This window comes from Neomonachus schauinslandi, chromosome 4 (genome assembly GCF_002201575.2).
Source record: "Neomonachus schauinslandi chromosome 4, ASM220157v2, whole genome shotgun sequence".
Classification (NCBI taxonomy): domain Eukaryota; kingdom Metazoa; phylum Chordata; class Mammalia; order Carnivora; family Phocidae; genus Neomonachus; species Neomonachus schauinslandi.
Window position 1 is genome coordinate 18,865,173 of NC_058406.1, and position 22,459 is coordinate 18,887,631.

General features: G+C 47.6%; 1 protein-coding gene across 3 annotated transcripts; it reads right to left on the bottom strand.

Annotated features, from left to right (window-relative positions):
- Nucleotides 1-16,184: 16,184 nt before the first annotated feature.
- STMN1 (stathmin 1) lies at nt 16,185-22,101 on the bottom strand. 3 transcript variants are annotated; one of them, XM_044913908.1, is made up of 5 exons: nt 21,047-21,097; nt 20,315-20,387; nt 19,651-19,823; nt 17,276-17,467; nt 16,185-16,751 (listed from the first exon to the last, which is right to left on the bottom strand). In XM_044913908.1, the coding sequence occupies exons 2-5, from the start codon at nt 20,325-20,327 to the stop codon at nt 16,680-16,682; spliced, it is 450 nt and encodes a 149-aa protein (XP_044769843.1). In that variant the 5' UTR covers nt 20,328-20,387; nt 21,047-21,097; the 3' UTR covers nt 16,185-16,679. The 3 variants fall into 3 exon arrangements, with proteins under 3 accessions (XP_044769843.1, XP_021539244.1, XP_021539245.1); XM_021683569.2 differs by lacking the exon at nt 21,047-21,097 and adding an exon at nt 22,057-22,101 and having other exon boundaries at nt 16,234-16,751; XM_021683570.2 differs by lacking the exon at nt 21,047-21,097 and adding an exon at nt 20,935-20,963 and having other exon boundaries at nt 16,234-16,751.
- Nucleotides 22,102-22,459: the final 358 nt, after the last annotated feature.

Below are 22,459 nucleotides of genomic sequence, written 5' to 3' on the forward strand. Positions count from 1 at the left end.
CCTGGGATCATGACCTGAGTCGAAGGCAGACGCTCAACGACTGAGCCACCCAGGCACCCCGAGAAAGAATCTTTGAAAAGGAATTTTAGTGTGTGGTCAAGCTGGCTAAGATCAAAATTCATTCAAGAATAAGCTTTAGCGGGGCGCCTGGGTGGCTCAGCCGTTAAGCGTCTGCCTTCGGCTCAGGTGGGATCAAGCCCTACATCGGGCTCCCTGTTCCACGGGAAGCCTGCTTCTCCCTCTCCCACTCTCCCTGCTTGTGTTCCCTCTCTCGCTCTCTCTCTGTCAAATAAATAAAATCTTAAAAAAAAAAAAAAAAAGGAATAAGCTTTAGGGCCGGGGGGTGGCTCAGTCGCTAAGTGTCTGCCTTAGGCTCGGTCATGATCCCAGGGTCCTGGGGTTGGTTCCCACGTCGGGCTCCCTGCTCAGCAGGGAGCCTGCTTCTCCCTCTCTCTCTCTGCTCCTCTCCCTGCTCATTCTTGGCTCTCGCACTCTTTCTCTCAAATAAACAAATAAAATCTCTCTAAAAAAAAAAAAAGAACAAGTTTTAATATCAAAGTATACTGGTGCAAAATTAGAATTTGGCTTTTTTGTTTTTTTTTTTAAGATTTTATTTATTTTTTTGACAGAGAGAGCACAAGCAGGGGGAGCGGCAGGCAGAGGGAGAGTGAGAAGCAGGCCTCCAGCTGAGCAGGGAGCCCGATGCAGGGCTCGATCCCAGGACCCCGGGATCATGACCTGAGCCAAAGGCAGCCACTCAATTGACTGAGTCACCCAGGCGCTCCTTTTCTCTCTGTTTTTAAAAGGACAAAGTTTGGGGCACCTGGGTGGCTCAGTCAGTTGAGCATCTGACTCTTGGTTTTGGCTCAGGTGGTGATCTCATGGGTCGTGATCTTGGTCATGAGATCGAGCCCCACCTCAGACTCTGCCATCAGTGGGGAGTCTGCTTGAAGATTCTCTCCCTCTCCTTCTCCCTCTGCTGCTCTCCCCCTCTCATGCATGCACTCGCTCTCTCTCTAAATAAATAGATAAATATTTTAAAAAATAAATAAAAGGACAAAGTTTTCTCTCTTTTTGTTTTTTAGATTTTTTGGTAAATTTTTAAAAAGATTTTATTTATTTATTTATTTTTAGATTTTTTTTTTTTTTTTTTTTTGACAGAGAGAGATAAACAGCGAGAGAGAGAACACAAGCAGGGGGAGGGGGAGAGGGAGAAGCAGGCTTCCCGCTGAGCAGGGAGCCTGATGTGGGGCTCGATCCCAGGACCCTGGGATCATGACCTGAGCCGAAGGCAGACGCTTAACGACTGAGCCACCCAGGCGCCACCAAAAAGATTTTATTTTTAAGTAATCTCTACACCCAACTTGGGGCTCAAACTCACAACCTAGAGGCCAAGACTTGCACGCTCCACCAACTGAGCCAGCCAGGTGACCTAAGGACGAAGTTTTCTTAGATTATTAGTTTGCTCTTAATAAGAAACTGTAAACAAAGGTTTTTATTTACCTTTAATGTAATCTGCCTAGAAAGAAAAAGATACTGTTTTGCCTTTATCAAGTCTGTAATTACATAGAATTTTTAAAAAACTGAGTCTTCTCAATATTTTCTTTAAAGCTTATTTATATTTTTTAGTAATCTCTACACCCAACATGGGGTTCGAACTTCCAACACTGAGATCAAGGGTCGCATGTTCTTCCAACTGAGCCAGCCAGGCAGGGGCCCTGAGTCTTTTCAACTGTAAAAGAGTGAGGCTTTTTACAAATATTTAACTTCCTGTATTTGCCTACAAATTGTCATTTTGGTTAAATGGATAACTAAGCATTATTTCACAGTGACCTATGATCTTGTTTGACCAAGTGTTCTAAACGGTTTTTTTTTTTACTTTTTTATTTGAATATAATTGATACACATTTTAAAACCTTTTTATATTTTTTAGTATTTTTCCTTTAGAATTATTTTATTAAATCATAAATGTACAACTTCTTAACTCTACACATGCACTTAAATTTTTTTTACATTTTTTTAAAGATTTAAAAGATTTAAAGATTTTCTTTATTTTTTTAAAGATTTATTTATTTATTTTAGAGAGAGAGAGCATGAGTGGGAGGGCAGAAGGAGAGGGAGAGAGAATCTCAAGCAGACTCCAAGCTGAGCGCAGAGCCCAACATAGGGCTTAATTCCAGTACCCTGAGATCACAACCTGAGTCGAAACCAAGAGACAGATGCTTAACTCAATGTACCACCTAGGCACCCCATTATTTTTTTTACATTTTAAAGTAATCTCTATCCCCAACATGAGGCTCAAACTTACAACCCCTGAGATCAAGAGACACAAGCTCTATGGACTGAGCCAGCCAGGTGCCCCAGCACTTAAATCTTTTTAAGGGAAAAACATGTCTTATTATATCATGATCCTGGCTAATAGCTTTTCAAAACTTAGAGAAAAATCTTTTAAAAAGTTTCACAGGTCATCTGAAACTTACAAATTCAACATTATCAAAGAAGGAATACTTCTACACTCTTTTTTTTTTTTTAAAGATTTTATTTATTCATTTGAGAGAGAGAGAATGAGAGACAGAGAGCATGAGAGGGAGGAGGGTCAGAGGGAGAAGCAGACTCCCTGCCGAGCAGGGCGCCCGATGCGGGGCTTGATCCCGGGACTCCAGGATCATGACCTGAGCTGAAGGCAGTCGCCCAACCAACTGAGCCACCCAGGCGCCCCAGAATACTTCTACACTCTTACAGAGACCACTAAGAAGAAACAATAATAAAAAAGCAAAAAAACGGGGCACCTGGGAAAAAAAAAAAAAAAAAGAAACTGGGCACCTGGGTGGCTCAGATGGTTGGTCATCTGCCTTCAGCTCGGGTCATGATCCCAAGGTCCTGGAATCGAGTCCTGCATCGGGCTCCCAGCTCAGCGGGGAGTCTGCTTCTCCCTCTCCCCCTCTGCCTGCGCTCTCAATCTCTCTCTCTGTCAAACAAATAGAATCTTTAAAAAAAAAAAAAAAGCTAAGAAACTGTCTCAAAAACCATTTTTTTTTTTTTTTTTTTTTTTTTTAAAGATTTTATTCATTTATGTGAGACAGAGAGAATGAGATACAGAGAGCATGAGAGGGAGGAGGGTCAGAGGGAGAAGCAGACTCCCTGCCGAGCAGGGAGCCCGATGCGGGACTCGATCCAGGGACTCCAGGATCATGACCTGAGCCGAAGGCAGTCGCTTAACCAACTGAGCCACCCAGGCGCCCTCAAAAGCATTTTTTGACAAACATCCCAAAAAGCAAATTCTAAATGAAGTCATTTTTTTTTTAAAGATTTTATTTATTTATTTGACAGAGAGAGACACAGCGAGAGAGGGAACACAAGCAGGGGGAGTGGGAGAGGGAGAAGCAGGCTCCCCACAGAGCAGGGAGCCCGATGTGGGACTCGATCCCAGGACCCTGGGATCATGACCTGAGCCGAAGGCAGTCGCTCAACCGACTGAGCCACCCAGGCGCCCTAAATGAAGTCATTTTTATCTCTAGCTAATTTGGGAGATTTTTCAGGGAGCCCCTGAAACATCTCAAAGAGAGAGATTAAATTAATCAGACATATTTGATACATTAAATTACATGGGAAACATTGTCAAGTAAGTGAGGATAAACCTTTTTCGGTTATACTGTGTGAGTAAATGTTATTCCTATAAGTATTATTGCATAAAATTCTAAAATTCTGATATGCCCTGGTAAAATGTTATCAGTCATAATTTTAGTTATTATCTTAAAATGTATGTCACAGAAATGACCAAATTTCATTGTCAATTAGATTAAGCATGACATTTTTAAGTCTTTTGACATTTACAGAGTTATATACTCAGATGTTTCTTCCTGCAAATGTGTTTTATCATCAGAGAAATTCATGGAAACGAATCTATCTGGAATGCAGATTTTTGATAACTTTCAAATCATAAAACTAAACTGGGTATGAATTTCCAAAACTAGTGGAAAAATGGATTCAAACAAAGTGAGAATTAATAACACGGAACCAAAGGAACTGAAGAAGATGATCATTTTTATGACTCTTATTTAAAATATCACTGGTTTTCTGGGCACCTGGGTGGCTCAGTCGTTAAGTGTCTGCCTTCGGCTCAGGTCATGATCCCGGGGTCCTGGGATCGAGTCCCACACCGGGTTCCTTGCTCTGCAGGAGGCCTGCTTCTCCCTCTCTCACTCCCCCTGCTTGTGTTCCTGGTCTCACTATCTATGCCTCTGTCAAATAAATAAATAAAATCTTAAGTAAAATAAAATATCACTGGTTTTCTAATGTTCTGCTTTTCCAGATTTGGGAAAATCTTTGTCTCTTACGCTATCAACAATTTGATAGCATGAACAAAGATGAGATGTTTGTGAAAAAAGATGTTTCTTTTTCCTTCCTACCTGATCCCGCCAGAATTCAAAAACTCTTGAGTATTCTTTTTATATATATGAAAGATTGTTGTGTCTTTCCTCATTAATCCAGCTCGAAGGATCAACATTCTTTTTTTAATGTTTTTTTAAATTAACATATAATGTATTATTTGTTTCAGGGGTACAGGTCTGTAATTCATCAGTTGAGTATTCTTCTGATGGCAAAATAATTATTTACGTAAGTTCAATGAGAATCTTTTCTCCTTGCAACAGGAGACAATTAGAAACCCTGGTTATATTACCAAGGCTTTGACTGGAATATTATATTTGAAAGAGATGTGCCTAGACTCAGGTATGACCAGACAGTTTTAAGGAACTAAGGTTGACTTTACAGAGCCAATAAAGCCCCTTAAAAAGGCTTAACCTGGTACCTTGCTTACAATTCTCCAGCAAGGTAGTTTTTTGTTTTTGTTTTTGTTTTTTAAATAGGCTCTGCACCCAGCATGGAGCCTAACATGGTGCTGGAACTTACAACCATGAAATCAAGACCTGAGCTGAGGTCAAGAGTCAGGTGCTTAACTGACTGAGCCACCCAGGCGCCCCTACACACAAGGCAGTTTTAAAAAGAGCTTATACATGGGGCACCTGGCTGGCTCAGTCTGAGCATAAGACTCTTAATCTCTGGGTCATGAATTCGAGCCCCATGTTGGATGTAGAGATTCCTAAAAAAAAAAAAGAGAGAGAGAGAGTTTATATGGTCAAGCATTATTCTTGCAACAAACATAAATAATCAGGCAACGTTTAATGCAAACAAATTAGTTTTACTATTAAAAATATGAAGGTAATTGTAGAGAGAAGAAACTACATTTGCATCTTTGTATCAAATTCTAATCCTGTTAACTGTCTTTGAAGTTATATACCTATAAATTGGACTGGATCCTGAATTCCTCCAGTTTCTTCAAAAATCTGGCAATGACTCCCAACTAATGTTTCCAATTTTCTCCTGCCCTTCTGATTTGGAACTGGTAAGAACAAAGATTGCCCCTGAATCTCCTTGGAAGGGACTCTACCAGGCCCTTTTCACCACCCAAAAGGCAGCCAAACTCTGGGGACTTGCACCTTGGATATGCATCTCACAGCTGGAAAAGGTTCCACTCGCCCTCTGGTCCTATATAAGCGATGGAGACCCCTCCAAATCATAGTGATGAGGAAGAGAAGCAGCTGACGTCAAGGTGAACTGCTTCCTCCCAAGACATCAGGTCAAGACTTCATACTTTAAAGACAAAACCCTTTCTTCTTTCCTTTACTCTGACCCTGGCTTGGAAAGACAACGACAAAGGGGTAAATTTTGCCTTTCAGACTGTGGATTTGTCACCAAACATTCCTTTGTGAACCGGAGGTTGTGAATATCACAGAAATTAAACAAAAATATCATGGGACCCCTGGGTGGCTCAGTCAGTTGGGCATCTGCCTTCGGCTCAGGTCATGATCCCAGGGTTCTGGGATTGAGCCCATGTCAGGTTCCCTGCTCAGAGGGGAGCCTGCTTCTCCCTCTGCCTGCCACTCCCCCGGCTTGTGAGCGCTCTCCCTCTCTCTCTCTCTCTCTGGCAAATAAATAAATAAAATCTTTAAAATAAATAAATAAACAAAAATGTCATGATCTGAAGAAAAAGAAAAAAAAAGTCACAATCTGTGGATACCGTGCCAAAGGAGCAACAAGATTGGAGAACTACAGAGCACTAGCTGAGAGTTGCGCTAATGTCTTAAATTTTGGTTGCACTTTTCAGTTAAGCTGAGAGTCTGATCAAAATGGAGGAACTATTTTAAAAAATGGCTCAAAATAGTGTCACTTATGTTAGGGCCCCATATCAGTAAACCAAGATTTAATGCCTAACCTAACAATGGTTTCGACCTCCGAGAAATGTAACCCTTAACCAGCCCAGCTGGAATCTCCTGGTCAACAGGCGGAGGTATTCCCCTAATAGACCTCTACAATTCCCCTTGAGAGGGTGACCTTGCCTAAAACAATGGGTTCTTTGCTAATAAATTCCTTTTTCTACCCCTCTCTGCCTTTCTTTTTTTTTTTTTTTTTTTTGAGATTTATTTATTTTAGAGAGAGAACATGAGCAGGAGGGGAAGTGGGAGAGAGAATCTCAAGCAGACTCCACACTGAGCACAGAGCCCGATGTGGGGCTCAGTCTCACAGCTCTGAGATCATGACCCGAGCCAAAACCGAGAGTCAGACACCCGACCAACCATGCCACCCAGGCGCCCCTGCCCCTCTCTGCTTTTAAAAACCATTTTGTACAGCTCCTTGAAGCTCCCCTCTACCTGCTAGAGGGGCTGCTGACCCATTCATGAATGGCTTAATAAAACCAATTAGATTTTCAAATGTGCTCGGTGAAAAAAAAGTTTTTAACAACTGCAAGCCCAGGAAGGAGGGCTGGAGGAGATGCTCTGGCCATGTGGACCTCCTGTTGCCAAGGGTGACTGCTGACCATCGAAAGCTCACAGCCCTTCTCGGGGAGTGGGGGAGGAGGGAGGCGGAGGAGGATGCAGCCTGGCATCCCCTGCTCCAGGTGCTCAGAGATGAGGCGCTGCTCTGCTCCCGGCCACATGCCAACTCCCTCTCAGCGGTGGGCGGGAAGCTGTACCCCTCGGCCCACCGAGATCCTGAATCTGACCTTGTCTCTCCATCCCATTGACTGCACCTCCATCCAAGCCACCTTCCTCTCTCCCACACGCCTGCTCCCCACAATCCACTCTTCTCACAGTGGCCGAAGGATCCTTTACACACATGACCCAATCACATGCTCCCTGCTTAAAGCCCCCAGAAGCTTCACATCGCTCATGAAATGTCATGCGACCCCTCATTCTGGCCCACAGGCCAGCATGGCTGGACCCTGACCACCGCCCTGGCGCTGGACACCCCGCCTCCCCTAATCCAGCCACAAGGGCCTTGTTTATGCTCCTTCCTCCCACCTGCTGGTTCCTGCCTTTGCATGCTGTTCCATCTGCCAGGAACACGCCGCGCCCAGCCCACCTCACCTGCAGAGACCCTCACCCCTGCCGCAGTCACTGCCTCTACCAGCCCTTTCTATTCCCTCCAGGGCACTCATCATCCTTTTGTAATGTCTGTCTCCTCCACCAGAATGTAAGCTCTTTTTTTTTTAAAGATTTGGTTTATTTATTTGACAGAGAGAGACACAGCGAGAGAGGGAACACAAGCAGGGAGAGGGGGAGAGGGAGAAGCAGGCTTCCCGCTGAGCAGGGAGCCCGATGTGGGGCTCAATCCCAGGACCCTGGGATCATGACCTGAGTCGAAGGCAGACGCTCAACAACTGAACCACCCAGGCGTCCCAGAATGTAAGCTCTTGAGGACAAGGACCTGCCTGCCTCGCACATCGCTAAACCCCCAGGGCCTACGACTGTGACTGGCGTGTAGGACAACTGTTTGTATTTGTTCAATGAATGAATGGATGGATGAATGAATGAATGGAAAGGCTTGCTTTGGGTACTCTCTTAGGGACATCTAAAGAGAAATGAGAGGAAGGAGATTGGGGCAGAGGACCTGGTATCCGAGATACGAGTCAGAAACTGGAACCAACCATTGATCATCTTCCCACCAACAGCCAAACCCTCCTCCCTGACTGCCCGAGTGGTCCTGCCAGCAGGAGCATATCTGGGACTGGGAGTCAGAGTTCACCTGGGGAAAACAGGAGGGAGGCGGTGGGCACAGGCACGTGCCATATTGAACCACTGGCTTCAGGCTGGGATGGGACCCGACCATCTGGGGAATGGTGTTGAGCGCGCCAGCTCCTGGCTCTGCCCCTGACCAGCCATGGGTCAGTGACACAACTTTTCTGAACCTCAGTTTCTTGTCTGGAAAAGAGGCTAAGAATAGCATTGACTTCACCAGGATGCTTTAAGGATTCAGTAAGACGGGATAGGTGAAATGCTTATTTGCTACAGTGCAAAGCAAATGGCAGGTGCTCAGGAACCCTTAGCAGAAAAGAGAAAGAAAAGAGGGACAGGAAGGAGTGACAGAGCACAGAGAGAGGGGACACAAAAGCAGGCTGCCAGTAAACCAGCAGCAACCCGGTCTGACATGCTGGGAGTTTGTCCCAGAAAAGATATAGAAATGTAAAGCATCCCACACTTTATAACACCTCCTCCCCAAAATGGACTTTTGAGTTCTCCTGGTTCAACTCCCTCATTTTACAACTGTTCTGAGTCCCAGAAAGGACAAAAATTTCTCTAAGATGCCCAAAGAGATGGCAGAAGAGTTGAGCACAGAGAGGTGGCCAGCTGGGGAGGGAGACGCTCAGATGGGCCAGTGCAGGAGATTATGAGCTCCCTGTTCTCCTCAGTCTGGAGAGGGTCTGCCTTCCTCTGTCCCTGCAGCTCTTTAGTGAGGGGAAATGGTGGACAGAGAAGACCCTGGAGTCCACAGATGGAACACTGGGCTTGGAGGGACAGAAAGGGGCAGGGGGCTGACCTTCCCATCACCCAAGCACCGGGCTCTGTGCTATGCCCGTCATTAAATTTGGCCCAGGCTCAATACTCGTCCAGCCTGGGAGGGGTTATCCCTATTTTATGGGTGAGGATGGGAATGCAAGGCCGGGGAGAGCTAATGGAGCTGGAACTTCAGTCGTATTCTGTGTGACTCCAGGAACGTCTGCCTTGCTTCTCTCTGGGAATTGAAAGGGGGACCACCACTAGCTGCTTGTAAACTGGGTCAAGTCTTTTCTTTCTGGCCTCGAGCTCTTCCCCTGAACAAGAAGGGTAGACTACAGGGGTCACCAAGGGCTTTCCCAGCTGGAGCTGACTTTACTGGAATTCTAAACCAACACGCCTCCCCCGGATGAGTCAGGAGGAAAGCCTGCCAGAAAGCCTGGCAGCCTCCCATCCGACTTTCTTGCCCCCAACTTTCAGGGTAGCCCTGCCCGGGGAGAGCCCCGCTTCGGCCCTGTGCCCCAGACGGCATGGAAGCCTCCTCTCCCCGCTGGACCTCATCCCTCACCCTTTTCTGGGGGCAAATCTCAACCCAACAGTTTAGGGAAATGAAGCCAAACAATGTATCAAGCCCTGCAGTCAGGGGCCTCTTCCCCACCCCCCCCAACACCTTCAAGGCTTTGGGAAGCCCACAGGTCAGGATGTAGGTTAGTGCTTCTCAAACTAAATTCAAAAACATAGGGGTGCCTGGGTAGCTCAGTTGGTTAAGTGTCTGCCTTCAGCTCAGGTCATGGCCCCAGGGTCCTGGGATCAAGTCCCAGGGCAAGCTCCCTGCTCAGCAGGGAGTCTGCTTCTCCCTCTGCCTCCCTCTCCCTACTTGTGTTCTTTCTCTCTCTGTGTCAAATAAATAAAATCCTAAAAAAAAAATTCAAGAAGCATGTTTATCTGCAAAGAACTTCCGCTTTTGGAAAATTAAGGAAATCCACCAGACAGTGGTGGTGGTTACAACAGTGTGAGTGTACCGAATACCACTGAATCATGCACTTAAAAGTTAAAGTGGCACATTTTATGTTATGTAGATTTTACAATGAAAATTTTTACAGATAAAATGAATAAAAAAGATGCAAAGTACTAGTCTCGACTTTAATAGTATTCAAATGACCCTGTGCAATGGTTAGAAAAGTTTCTAGATGCTTACTTGCAATTCTGTGTTCTCACGGCAGTCAGCAGAAAGCCTGTGGCCTGGCCGCGGTCCGGGGGCCACTTGGATAGCGCATAGCATTCACTGAGGCTGCGGAGAGGCGGGCTCTGGCTTTGGAAAGCTTCTCAGGAGACTGACCAGAAGGAACAAGACTCCTGCATCCCTGCCCCTCCCCCCCCCCAGAAGGTACTTCTAGATAACAAGCCACCTAACCCCACGCAGCCCCCTGAGCCAGGCATGCTGGTCTGACTCATGGCTGGACCCCTCCTTCTACCCCCGTTGGGTCTCCCAGGGCCTTCTCGATGTACACGATTATTCAGGTGTCCCTGTCGGTGGCCAGTGATACACAAAGGCAGCTATGGGGGGGGGGAGGGGACGGGGGCTGGGGTGAGCTGGGAGAGGGAAGGACAGGGTGGAGGGTGAATTCTTTTCTTCTAGCCCCTCGACCAAACTTGGCCCAAGCCTCACCTCCTGCGGGAAGTCATCCTGGGCCTGCAGCTGCACGGAGAAGCCCCCACCTGCGCCCCCCACATCCCAACACCGGTCTCCCAGTATTTGTATTGAATGGTTGACATGGTAAACTCAGCAATGGTGCTGCTCCTCTGTGGCTTGGGAGGGCGATGGAACGTGGCTCGGTGTGAGGGTACGGCCAGGGTTCAGGCTTTTACCAAGTGCCCCTGGGCAGGGCACGGTCCGTACAGCTGAGCAGTGGCCCTGATGGCCGGACCCTGGGCCCATCTCCGCCAGACTTTGGGGGACTGGAGAGGGAGAACTCTTTTAGGGATATTTGCATCCTGAGTACAGTGGTCTCTGCTTGCTGAGCAACAGAAAACACTGTGGGTTCTAAAATGAACCAGACACCTAGACTCCAGTTTAGAAATTCTACCTCCAAAGGTCTGATGAGGGTCCCTGAGTCTATTTTGAAAAACCCAGCTGGTGTCTGGCCCATAAGAGGTGTCCGCAAGCGTTTGGAGACGGTGCTCCTGGAAGTGCAGCCTGTCTTTGGCACAGACAGGGACTGTGGCCTCTGGGAGGGGGGCTCGGGGACGGCAGAGGAAGGGGTCACTTTTTACTATATTTCCTTTTGTACCGTTTGGACCTTTGACCTAAAATAAGAGTCTGACTGACTGATGGAGTTGCGGTCATCTGTGTCTGGTTCTGCAGACTCAGGCCTGCAGCCGGGGCCCTCGACTTCGGTCAAGGACAGAAGTGGGTGGGCTGGAGAACAGAGAGCTGTAGAGCGCACGTCCCACCTCAAGGGGGCAGCAGCTGCCCAGAGTCTGCTGACTGCATAGGGCCTCGCCGGGAGCCCAGGGCTGTCAGATCTTCCAGGTTTTTAAAGATAAGCCTGAAATCAGATTTTCGAGTAGAATTCATTATCAACTCACTCACAGATTTAATCAGCCAGGGTTGAACTCAAGCTGCCTGCAGACAGGCTCTGGCTGCAGGCCACCAGCCTCTGCCTCTGGATCTGAAAGGATGTCATGAAGGGTAGCGCACCTCTGAGGCCAATCTGCAAACCAGGGCAGAGCCATCCTCTGCTTCTAGAAAATCCGACTGACTTCCCATGGGGTCCACACAAAAAGAGGACAAAACAGGTGCCCCTAGGTGGACCACAAGAGTCACCCACCAACTCATAATGATTTAATTCAGCACATATTTATTAATTTAAAGATTTTTTTTTTTTTTTGAGAGAGAGAGCACGAGTGGGAGGGGCAGAGGGAGAGGGAGAGAGAATCCCAGGCAAACCCCACACTGAGCACAGAGCCCAGCGTGGGGCTTGATCTCAAGACCATGAGATCACGACCTGAACCGAAACCGAGTCAGACACTCAACTGACTGCACCATCCAGGTGCCCCAGCACATATTTATTAACCTCCCACCACATGCCAGTCTCAGAGTCAGAGATCCAGTGGTGAATTTAACAGGCACAGTCCCTGCTCTCTGAGAACCTTCCTTCTAGCTGGAGAGACATACTTGAAAGAAGTAATTGCATAATCATTGTTATGTGATACATAAGGAGCTGCAGTAAAGCTGGGGGTTGATTAAAAGTTAAGGTTTGAGTCCTGAGGGATGCCTGGGTGGCTCAGTTGGTTAAGCATCTGCTTTCGGCTCAAGTCATGATCCCATAGTCCTGGGATCAAGTCCTGCATCCTTGTTGAGCAAGAAGCCTGCTTCTCCCTCTGCCTGCCATTCCTTCTGCTTGTGCTCTGTCAAATAAATAAAAGTCTAAAAAAATATAAAGTTTTGAATCCCAACTCCACACTCTTAGGTATGTCACTTTGGGCAAATCTGAGTTTCACTTGCCTCATTTCTTGCCTGTAAAATGGGTATAACATCATAGGGTTGTTCCGGGGATTCACTGAGATCATGCAAATAATAAGCTCCCACATAAGAGGGGAGCCTAGGTTTGGCAGGGAGTCCCCCGCCCCACGCCCCTCCCCATCCTAGGGATACTGGGGCTTCTTGCCAGCAAGGGGAGGGGGAGGCCACAGATTGAAGGCCCGGGCCGGATGCCTCCTGTACCTACAAAGGCTCAGTCCCCTCCATTCTGTGGAGGTGGTGGCCATGGGCATCTGGCTCATCTCCTGCTTCTGTTTCTTACCCTCTCTGTCCACTTCACAGCCCACTTGGCCCCGGTAGGATTTGGTGCCCAAGGACAGGGATGGTGTTGCTCACGACCATGCTGGGAGAAGGCTGGGCCTTTCCAGCTCTGGGCCGGAGCCCCTCCACTGAGCTCTTCGAGCCTTATAACTAAGCTTTAAGAATCTGAACGCATGTATAAAACAAGCCAGAAAATCTTCCCTGGGCCCCTTCAGTGCAGAATACCAGCTTCTGCTGGCAGAGGTCTCAGCCACAGGACCCTTAGGACCTTGTTTGACCTGGACCAAGAGGCAGGAGGCAGATGGCAAGGGACTGAAGCGCCAGCAATGTTTCTGGGGCCGTGAAGTTCAGCTCAGTGGGGGGAATCCTCAGTGGTCAAGACATGGCTCCCGACCTCAGGGGTCTGCAATCTCACCAGGTAGAGAAGACCCAGAACCCCAGTCTTGGATTTGAAAGGGAGCTTCTGGGGCACCTAATCCTACCTTCCGCCCAAAGGGGAAAGCTCCTTTTAAGGAGCCCAGCTTTCCTCTTTTTCTTGTTCCCAAATGAATCACGTTTAATAGTGATTCAGACAAACTGAATTAACTGTAAGGTGACCAAACCATTATCTGAGAGGACAGACTTACTGGGAGCGCTAAAACATCACTGGAAATCAGAACTTTCCACTGGGAGAATAATCCACACGGTAGAAAGGGACACTTTTTATAAAGGACTGTGGGTGGCGGGTGACACCTCTCTTCCCCAGCATCACCGGAGATGGTCAGCAACTGCCTTTCTGAGGAGGGGGGCCCTGGCTGAGTCTGGGGCACCGGGAATTGTTTGGAACAAGAGATGTGAGTGGCCAAAGCAGCCCCCTCCACACGCAGGGCCTGGAGTCAGACAGTGTGCCTAGACCCTCGCCAGCTCCGAATCTCAATCAGGTCAATAACCTCCTAGCCCTGCTTACCTCCTCTGCACCCCAGGGACGATCTGTACTACCTCACAGGGTTGGACCCAAGGAGCCAACTTACATAAAAACGCCTGAAAGTAACTCTCAGTCAACAGGACCTCATTACGGGCCCCAACGCCCCCATCGCCCCGAGTGCTTGTCAAGGGCTTCATTCATTATTAAGTGCTGGGGTCCATATCTGACCCCTCAGAGGACTGGCTGGAGTCTTTCCTCCTCTATTAGGCCTTCCAGGCCACCAAACCACTAAAGCACACTTGGCTACTATGAGCTTCTGGCGGGGAACGGTATTCTCAGCTAAGTGTTGTACAGCTCCCCTCCCCTTCACCATCAGCACGTGGCGCACTGGGATCCCATTTTCATCACTAGCGGACAGCCCACTGTGTAACACACTCCAGGTGCTTGGACACAGCAGATCTAAGGGCCTTCCCATCCCTCAGATCTCTTTTCCACCAAGGCCAGTCAATCACATCTAAGCACAAAAGTCTCAGGAGGAAGGGACAAACCTCATTTTCCACTCAAGCCAAAAGAAATGGAGTGGGCTCCTTGACGACAGCCCCCGGGCTGAGGGTACACCTCCTGGCCTTGCAAGACTACCTACGCCTGAGGGGCTGTCAGGGAAGGCTGGCCCCACCGGGAGAGATGCGCGCTGGAGGCCAGGACAGAGAACACCCAGGCTGGGGTAGTACACGCACACTCCCCGGACGTCCATGGGTACCCACTCTTCCTTCCCTCCAAGTTCTATGCCAAGAGTAAGAACGATTTTAACTAACCTAGTTCAACCTTCTCATTTTTGTCCAGGAGAAAACGGAGGCCCAGGACTAAGTGCCTCTCCAAAGGTCAGAGGTAAAATAGCAAGCCAGGGTTTCTGAGGTCATGGGTAAGCTGCACCCGCCCTTCAGTTCCCTGTGACGCATCACTGTCATGAGGTAGGAACTCGGGACCCTTGGGATGTGAAGTCAGAGCCACCATGGGGTTGGTGGGAACTAACTGGGGTATCCTCCCTCAAGCCCATCTTGACTCTTTTCTTGCTTTTCCCTAAGTTCTGTTCCCTTCCCTGCAGGTCCTACAGGAACACAAATTTCCTGCCATCTCTCAGACACCCAGTAAGTAACACTACCCCAAGTTTCTATCTTCACACTGTCTTTACATCCCAGCTACTCACAACTGGCATCTAAAACATCCCTGTGGGCACCAGGTCACCCACACAAACCTCCAACACCTGCGACGTGTCAGAGACTGAGGATAAACGATGCTGAGTTCCTGCACACAAGCCTTACTTTGTTCTATTTATTGTCTGAACTAGCGTCCGACTAAACTACACTTGATCTTGTTGTTTGCCCTGCATGGTCGAACTCTTTACGTTCAGCTTTTTCCCAGAACTACAATTGATCATCTTGGTCTAGGTAAATTTGGAAGTCAATTCAAGGCACACAAAAAGCTGCATCATCTTTTCCAATTTAAGAGTATAAACTTAGCTCACTCACTAGCCTCTGGTTGAGAATAGTTGTCATTTATATGCGTGCTAGATACTAAAGCGGGGGGCGCCTGGGTGGCTCAGATGGTTAGGCGTCTGCCTTCGGCTCAGGTCATGGTCCCAGGGTCCTGGGATCGAGCCCCGCATCTGGCTCCCTGCTCCTTGGGAGCCTGCTTCTCTCTCTCTCATGAATAAATAAATAAAATCTTTAAAAAAAAAAAAAAATACTAAAGCAGGGTTCTAACTGTGCCTCTACACACACACACACACACACACACACACACACAATTTAATCCTAACAACATAGGAGTAAGATTGCCATAGGCCACTATTATCCTTTAAGTTTGGTAAAACCCAAATCAAAGATAAAATCGGAGCTGAGGAAGTCCATGCTCGGCACCCAGCAGCCCCTCCCCCAGCATTAAGTCACCCGGCACGCTTTCTTGCTATGAGGTGCTGGGCTTCCAAGAGCTTTTATACAGATGTCTGAGAAGCAAATAATCATATGCAATTAAGGCTATTTCCCAAATAGCGTAGGAAAGCTGCCAAAGGCTGTCCCTGAATTGAAAGGCAACACTCTGACAATGGTGAATATTATAACCTCCGGATACAAGATGAAGGAGATGCCAACCTGAACCACCCAAATCACACGTCACTCTGGAAAAGAAGGTTCCTTTTAGCCTCTGCACCAAAGGTTGCTACGTGGGCCCAAAGAATGATATTAAATATTCCAATTTTGGAGTCATGGCTTCTATGGCAGGAAAGTATGAGAGAACACATCCCACCCCCACCTGTAACAGAAAGCCAGTAAACTGTCAAATACCGCTAACCAGGATCTCGCGATTTCCCCTAAACCCTTCTCTAGAAACCCCCTGTGTGCCTTCAATCTGCCTTTTTAACAGGGACACGGGAACAAAAATAAGCTTGTTTGCAAATAAACATCTGAAAGACTATCGTAGCAGCTGATCTGGGCCAAGGCATCAAAACAAAGTGATGATTGTGGAAGAAGACAATGCAAAGGACTCTGGAGCGAGAAACTCCAGGACAGAGAACTTGCAGCGACATGTGCACTGGGTATTTCTGGAGGCCAAAGGCCCATCTGGAACGAACAGAAACTAGGAAGGTCTCTGTCACTCCAGAGTTTATTACCTGTACAGAAAGGAGTCCCCGCCGACAGCACTGTGCAGCTTTATTAACCATTCAAGTACAGTAGCATCTGGGAAGATCGGGACAGAATTGGGATTTAAAAGTGAACAGATATTCAGCATCTAACAGTTTGAAAGAAGCCACTACATACTCTTTGCACAAACATGTTTTCACAGAGCCAATACAGTACTAGCTGTTAACCCAGGACGCCAGGTGCACTGAAGTAGAAAAGATGCAACAAGAAAAAGTAGCTACATTAGAAAGACTTCAACACTTTAGAAAAAGAGTACAACACTTTCCATTTCTCCCCTTTAGCCCCGAAAACAACATCATACAATCTGGATCTACCTATACAGTCCTACATCAGCTTCTAGAAGATTTGTCAGGAGGGCAAAAATAAAATGACACTGGCCAGTACAGTCTTTGGATATTTGGGCAGGGGAAGGGGAGAAAGTCAGTGCTCAGAACAAATTAGTCAGCTTCAGTTTCATCAGCAGGATCTTTGGATTCTTTGTTCTTCCGCACTTCCTCAACGTGCTTGTCCTGGAAAGAAACAGCATCCGTCAGTCAGTCAAATCACAAAGCCTGCCAAGCCGCGCACCCTGAAAGAGGCCCGACGGCAGCATCTGGGCGTGCGTTATATACTACGTTAGTGGGAAGCACACAGAGTTCTAGAACATTATCTTCAAACTTCCTTGGGTCACTCATGGAACCTGATGACTGAGGCTCCTACTGCTCTTTCAAAGAATGTACAATTTTTTCTGGAAATCACTGAATACCCCATCTTACTTTTTTTTAAAGGTTTTATTTTTTAAGTAATCTCTACACCCAATGTGGAGCTCGAACTCACAACCCCAAGATCAAGAGTCGCATGCCGTACTGACTGAGCCAGCCAGGTGCCCCCGCTCCATCTTATTTTAAAAGAAGATACCTCTCATTTAATATGTTGAGCCCCGAAACTGAGGACAGAGACACCCAACGCCTTGATCAAGGCAATTAGTTCGAGCCACCTCACGGGTGCAGACTTCAAGCTCTCGACCCTCTCACAGCAAAGCTGGGCCACCGACCTTCTCCCGCAAGCGCTCCAGTTTGGCAGCCATCTGGGCCTCTCGGTTCTCTTTGTTGGCCTCCATTTTGTGGGTCAGCTTTTCTTCCGCCATCTTACTGAAGTTGTTGTTCTCCTCTATGGCTTTCTGAAGCACCTCCTTCTCGTGCTCCCGCTTCTCAGCCAGCTGCTTCAAGACCTCGGCTTCGTGGGACTGAAAAATGTTTAACAGGCTAGACGCTCTGAAGTTTATTTAGCATTAAATTTTTGACCAAAAAAAGTTATTAACCAGGAAGACTGAAAAGAGGCAGAAATTGAGATCTCTTTAAATATAACCTAAGCCAGGGCCTGAATCGTCTGTACCAAAATACTGTGAAAATCACCCTCTTTTTCTAGTGTTTGTATTTACTTTGGAAAACTGCCCAGGTTTGTTCAGTCTTGCCCAACTGTTCTCTAAAGGAATCCCTGTTAAGATTTACTGTTTAATGGTAACAAGAGGACTTGTAACATGCACAGGGGAAATGGAGCTGTACTGTCAAGAACTGGTTATTGAACTTCAACGTCCACCTGAAGAAAATTAGCTTATTATAACAAAAGTAACCATATCGATAAAAAGAAAAAAACATGAATGATAGGGAATTTAAGACTAAGCCCCCAGATTACTATTTGAGCCAGGCGGGATTTCTGTTTCATGGAAAAGCTTCATCGCTTTTCTCTCTGGAAGTGGCATGCACTTCCACGCCACTGGAGCTGTTACCACGGTGCGCCTCCTTCAACAGACTCAACACTCAACAGCATGTTACCAAACAGATTCCGATGTGCCTGGAAGCATCACCGAGGCAGGAAAACTACAGAGCACCTGCCGCTGGTTCTGTTCACTCTCTTCTGCAATATCCCAGTCCCAACTTTCACTATATAAAGCACAGGCTACTGACTACAGGGCCAGGGTTGGTTCCTTACAGATTTCTCCGTCTAGCCGTTGGCTGCATTTCCTCACAAACTCAAAACTCCACAAAACTCCCTCAACCTCCATAGGAGCTCAAACTGCGCAGACGAGCAGGTAGGAGACGGAGCTCCCTAGCAAACACTGCCACCCAACCCGGGGAAATGAACGGCAGTGCCGACAGAGGGTCAGTGCACATTCACACGTGGCACTGAAACATACAGGGCACGTGGTACAGCAGCTTCAACAGGGGCCTGTATGTGTGGTTAGATGTGTCAGACTTCACACTGTACTAACTGTGTTGGTCAGGGGCACGTTACTACCTCACCTTCTTGTGCCTACTTTCCTTCATTTTATTTTGTTAAAAAAAATTTTTTTTATTATGTAAATTCTATACCAAACGTGGGACTTGAACTCACGACCCCAAGATCCAAGAGCCACGTGTGCTATTGACTGAGCCAGCCAGGGCCCCTCCCTAATTTTAAAATTAAACCCACTCACCTTAATCAGGGTTGTTGGAAGGGAATAAGAATTTATATAAAGTTCTGCATGAAAAGAATACTGAATGGAAGGAAATGCACCAAAATGTTAACAATGGTTATTTCTGGGAAGTAGGGTAAGGAATACTTTTAATTTCCTATGTATAAACTTCGGATTCCCAATTTTTCTATAACAAGAATATTAATATTTGTTGATCTTTCTGATTTGGGTTTTTTTTTTTTTTTAAGTAGGCTCCACACCTAGCATGGAGCCCAACATGGAGCTTGAACTCAAGACCCTGAGATCAAGACCTGAGCTGAGATCCAGAGTCAGACGCTTAATTGACTGAGCCACCCAGGCGCCCCTTTTCTGATTTGTTTTTAAAAATGGGTATTTTATAGAACTGCTTAGGTAAGAGAAAAGCTGCTCCAATATCATTAGGCCAGTTGAGCAACACAATCACATTACCAGCAATTTAAAATGTTTTTATTGTACAGTTCTCAGAAAAAAAACAAACCACAAAGGCACACATACAAACCAAACCAAACCAGGAAAAAAGGGGGGGGAGGGGGAAGAATCATCCACCAACAAATCTATTTTTCAAAGAGAAAGCAAGACAAGCAGAACTTTGGTTTCAGATAGACCTAAGCTTGAATTCTGGCTCCAAAACTCACTAGCTATAGGACTTGGGAAAATGACAACATTTCCGAGACCATTTTCTCATCTCAGTATCTCAGACATCTACCCTTTCAGGGTCAAAGGGTTAAAGGAGAAAAACAGAAGTAAAGGACTTGGTACATAATATGAGCTCAGTAAATGATGCCAGGCATTTTCTTCTAGCTGCTGGCATATGTAATTTTCACAGTTATAATCACATCTAGCTCCAATTCTGTTTTCCTCCTGTTACGGAAATAAAACTGATCTGCCACATTATATAAATAAATATCCTGTTTTCTGTGAATTGTGATGTTTACCTTGCGTCTTTCTTCTGCAGCTTCTAATTTCTTCTGAATTTCCTCCAGGGAAAGATCCTTCTTCTTAGGAGGGGAAAGGGGGAATTCTGGGACGGATTCTTTTGATCGAGGGCTGAGAATCAGCTCAAAAGCCTGGCCTGAGGCACGTTTCTCCAGTTCTTTCACCTGGATATCTGGATTTGATCATATTCATAATGTATTCAGAAAAATGGGGTTTTCCTATTCTAGTAAACTATCCTATAATTTTCTAAAAACCAAATCAATTTAATGAATAGAATTCGGGCGATAAAGAAGCTGTGTTTGCAGGCAAGAAACTGTCTAAATACCACCTCCCACAAACCCAAAGCTCAATATTTTTGGATTAAAAAAATGCCACTCTGAGATATCAGTGTTTGACAATCACTTTAATAAACAAAAGGAAGACTTGTGCAAAACTCCACAGTTTTGCTCTCAACCAAGCCAAACCATCATATTATGAAACAATTAGGAGTTCTCAGTACATTCAAGTGATAATTTTTTCTTCTTTGTTCTCCGGGATTTATAAAATGGGTTTTTGATAAGACCAAAATACAACTGCCCAATTAATGGCTTAAGACCTAAATCCATCTCCTATTATAAAATCCTAAACCCATCACAATTCAGCTTTTCCAAATAGATTACCTACCAGAAGAAGCCATGGTGAACAGAAGACAAGAGACTGGCAGTGTATTCTACACAATCCACTGGCAAGGAAAACCCTGAAAACGATTTTCAAAAGCATGCGATCAATTTCTTTGCATTTCTAGGTCATTGATCCAAAGGGACCTCAAATCACATCCACATAAATCAGTGTCAGAAAAATCACTACCATGGAATTAAATAAGACATCATTAACTAGAAAATTATAAAAATCAACAAAATACTGAAACACTGGTAAATTTGAACTGAATAGAACATTGGTTGCAGAAAATCAAGTCAACTGAGCTTGCCTGTTCAAAAAATATCTTGGATTTTAAAAATTAGACGACGTTAAGTCCCAATATATTTTTTCTCCTAAAAACTAAAAATTTCCCCCCACAACGGCGAAAAGATATTCCAGATTCAACTCAACAGTGAGACCGGAGCCATCTTAATACTGCCTACAACTCATTGTGCAAATGAAATGCCCACCCCTGCTTTGTCTGCGTCTGCCATGGTGGAAAACAAAACGCCCAAGCTAATATTAACCAGTATGTTGAACTCCTATTGTTCCAGAGGCTTAAGCTCCTTAGCCAACAGCGAGCAAAATTAATCAGTTTTACGAACCTTTAGGCTTTAGGTTATAATATTTGCTGCCTTATATCACGAAAAATTCTACATCCCTACTTGATTTTTTTTAAGGTCATTATCCTTGTACACCCCAGGCTAATAAGAAAACCTAAGATTGCAGGTTTCAACAGCTGGAAATTAAAAACCCTAAGCAGCGAAACGGTCTAACCCCGGCAGAGCAAAGAGACGCAGCACCGGACCCAGAATGGGCGTGGCCCCGGTCCAAGTGAGGGAAAGCGGGTGGCCGCCCCCGGCCAATCAGAGCACGCCCTGCGCTCCGGCCCCTGGCCCCGCCCCCTTCCTCCCCGCGCCTTTTCGAATCTCCCCGAACTCACAACACCCCGGAGCCCGCGCGCGTGGGAAGGGGAGGGATGGGCGGGGCTAACGGTCCTATCTGGGTAACTCCGCCTTTCCCGGGCTCGACGCGCGCTGACGCCCCCCCCAACTCCCGCCAAAAACATCTCGAGGCCGCCCCCACCCCCGCAGCAGCTCGGCGGGTGGGGCAGGCCCGGGGAACCGGCCGTGGGGGTAGCTCAGGCATCGGCCCGCTACCTCCCCCTTTCACTCTCACCCACCCTGCCTCCACCCTAGCTGTCCGCGCCCCCCGCCGCGAGGACAGGATTGCTCTCGTGGGATGTCAGCCTCTCGGGCTCGGCCCTAGTCACTGGGCGAAGGCGACAGCGGGGAGAGGGAGCGGCCCTAGCCGCCCGCAGTCCGATGCTATGGCCGCTGCCCTCTAGAGGCGCCGCCCCGCCCCTTCAGACAATGGGGACCCCAGCGGGGCTGAGCTAGCAAGTGAAAGGAGAGAGGCAACCGAGGGCCCACGCCCCCTATTGTCTCCAAGACGGCACCCAGGGCTAACGCCCAGGGCTTGCCCAGCTGGCCGCGCCCCCTCCCCACGATAGCCGCGCCCCCAGGGAGCGGGGACAAAGCCGAGGCTCCGCCCGAGCCATACACAAAGCGGAGCGACCCCCGCCCGCCAGTCCCACTTGGGGCCCGCGGCCACGCCCGCCGCCCTCCGGCTGGGGGTCGCTGCCATGGCCCGGCCCCTCCCGCCGGCCGCATCCCTCTCGCTGGCCCCCAGCCTCCAGCCGCCTCCTCCCAGAGCCCCGCACCCACCTGCTCGGTCCGAGCCGCCTGGCCACACTCTGAGCACCAACAGACCCGGGCGCGCACAAAAGCGCCAAACAGCAGCACGTGACCTCCCCACCGGGCTCTCCATTGGCTGAAACCAGCGGCACGTGCCGCCCCCTCCCCCACAGCCCAGGTGACCCCGCCCCTCGGGACCCCCGAGCACCTCGGGAAGTGTAGTCCAGGCTGGCGGGGTAGGGGGACAATGCGAGCGGTGGGGGGCATTTGGGGGTCTCCCCGGATGTGAGCAGGGGGCCCGGGCGGTTGTCTGGCCGCTGAAGAGGGCTATACTGTGGTCCCTAGCCTGGGTCTGAGCCAGCTCTCCCATCCCTAAGAAAAGGGCGGGGCCGGGCGGGGCGGGGTCCCTCCCTACCTCTCAGAGGGTGGCCCC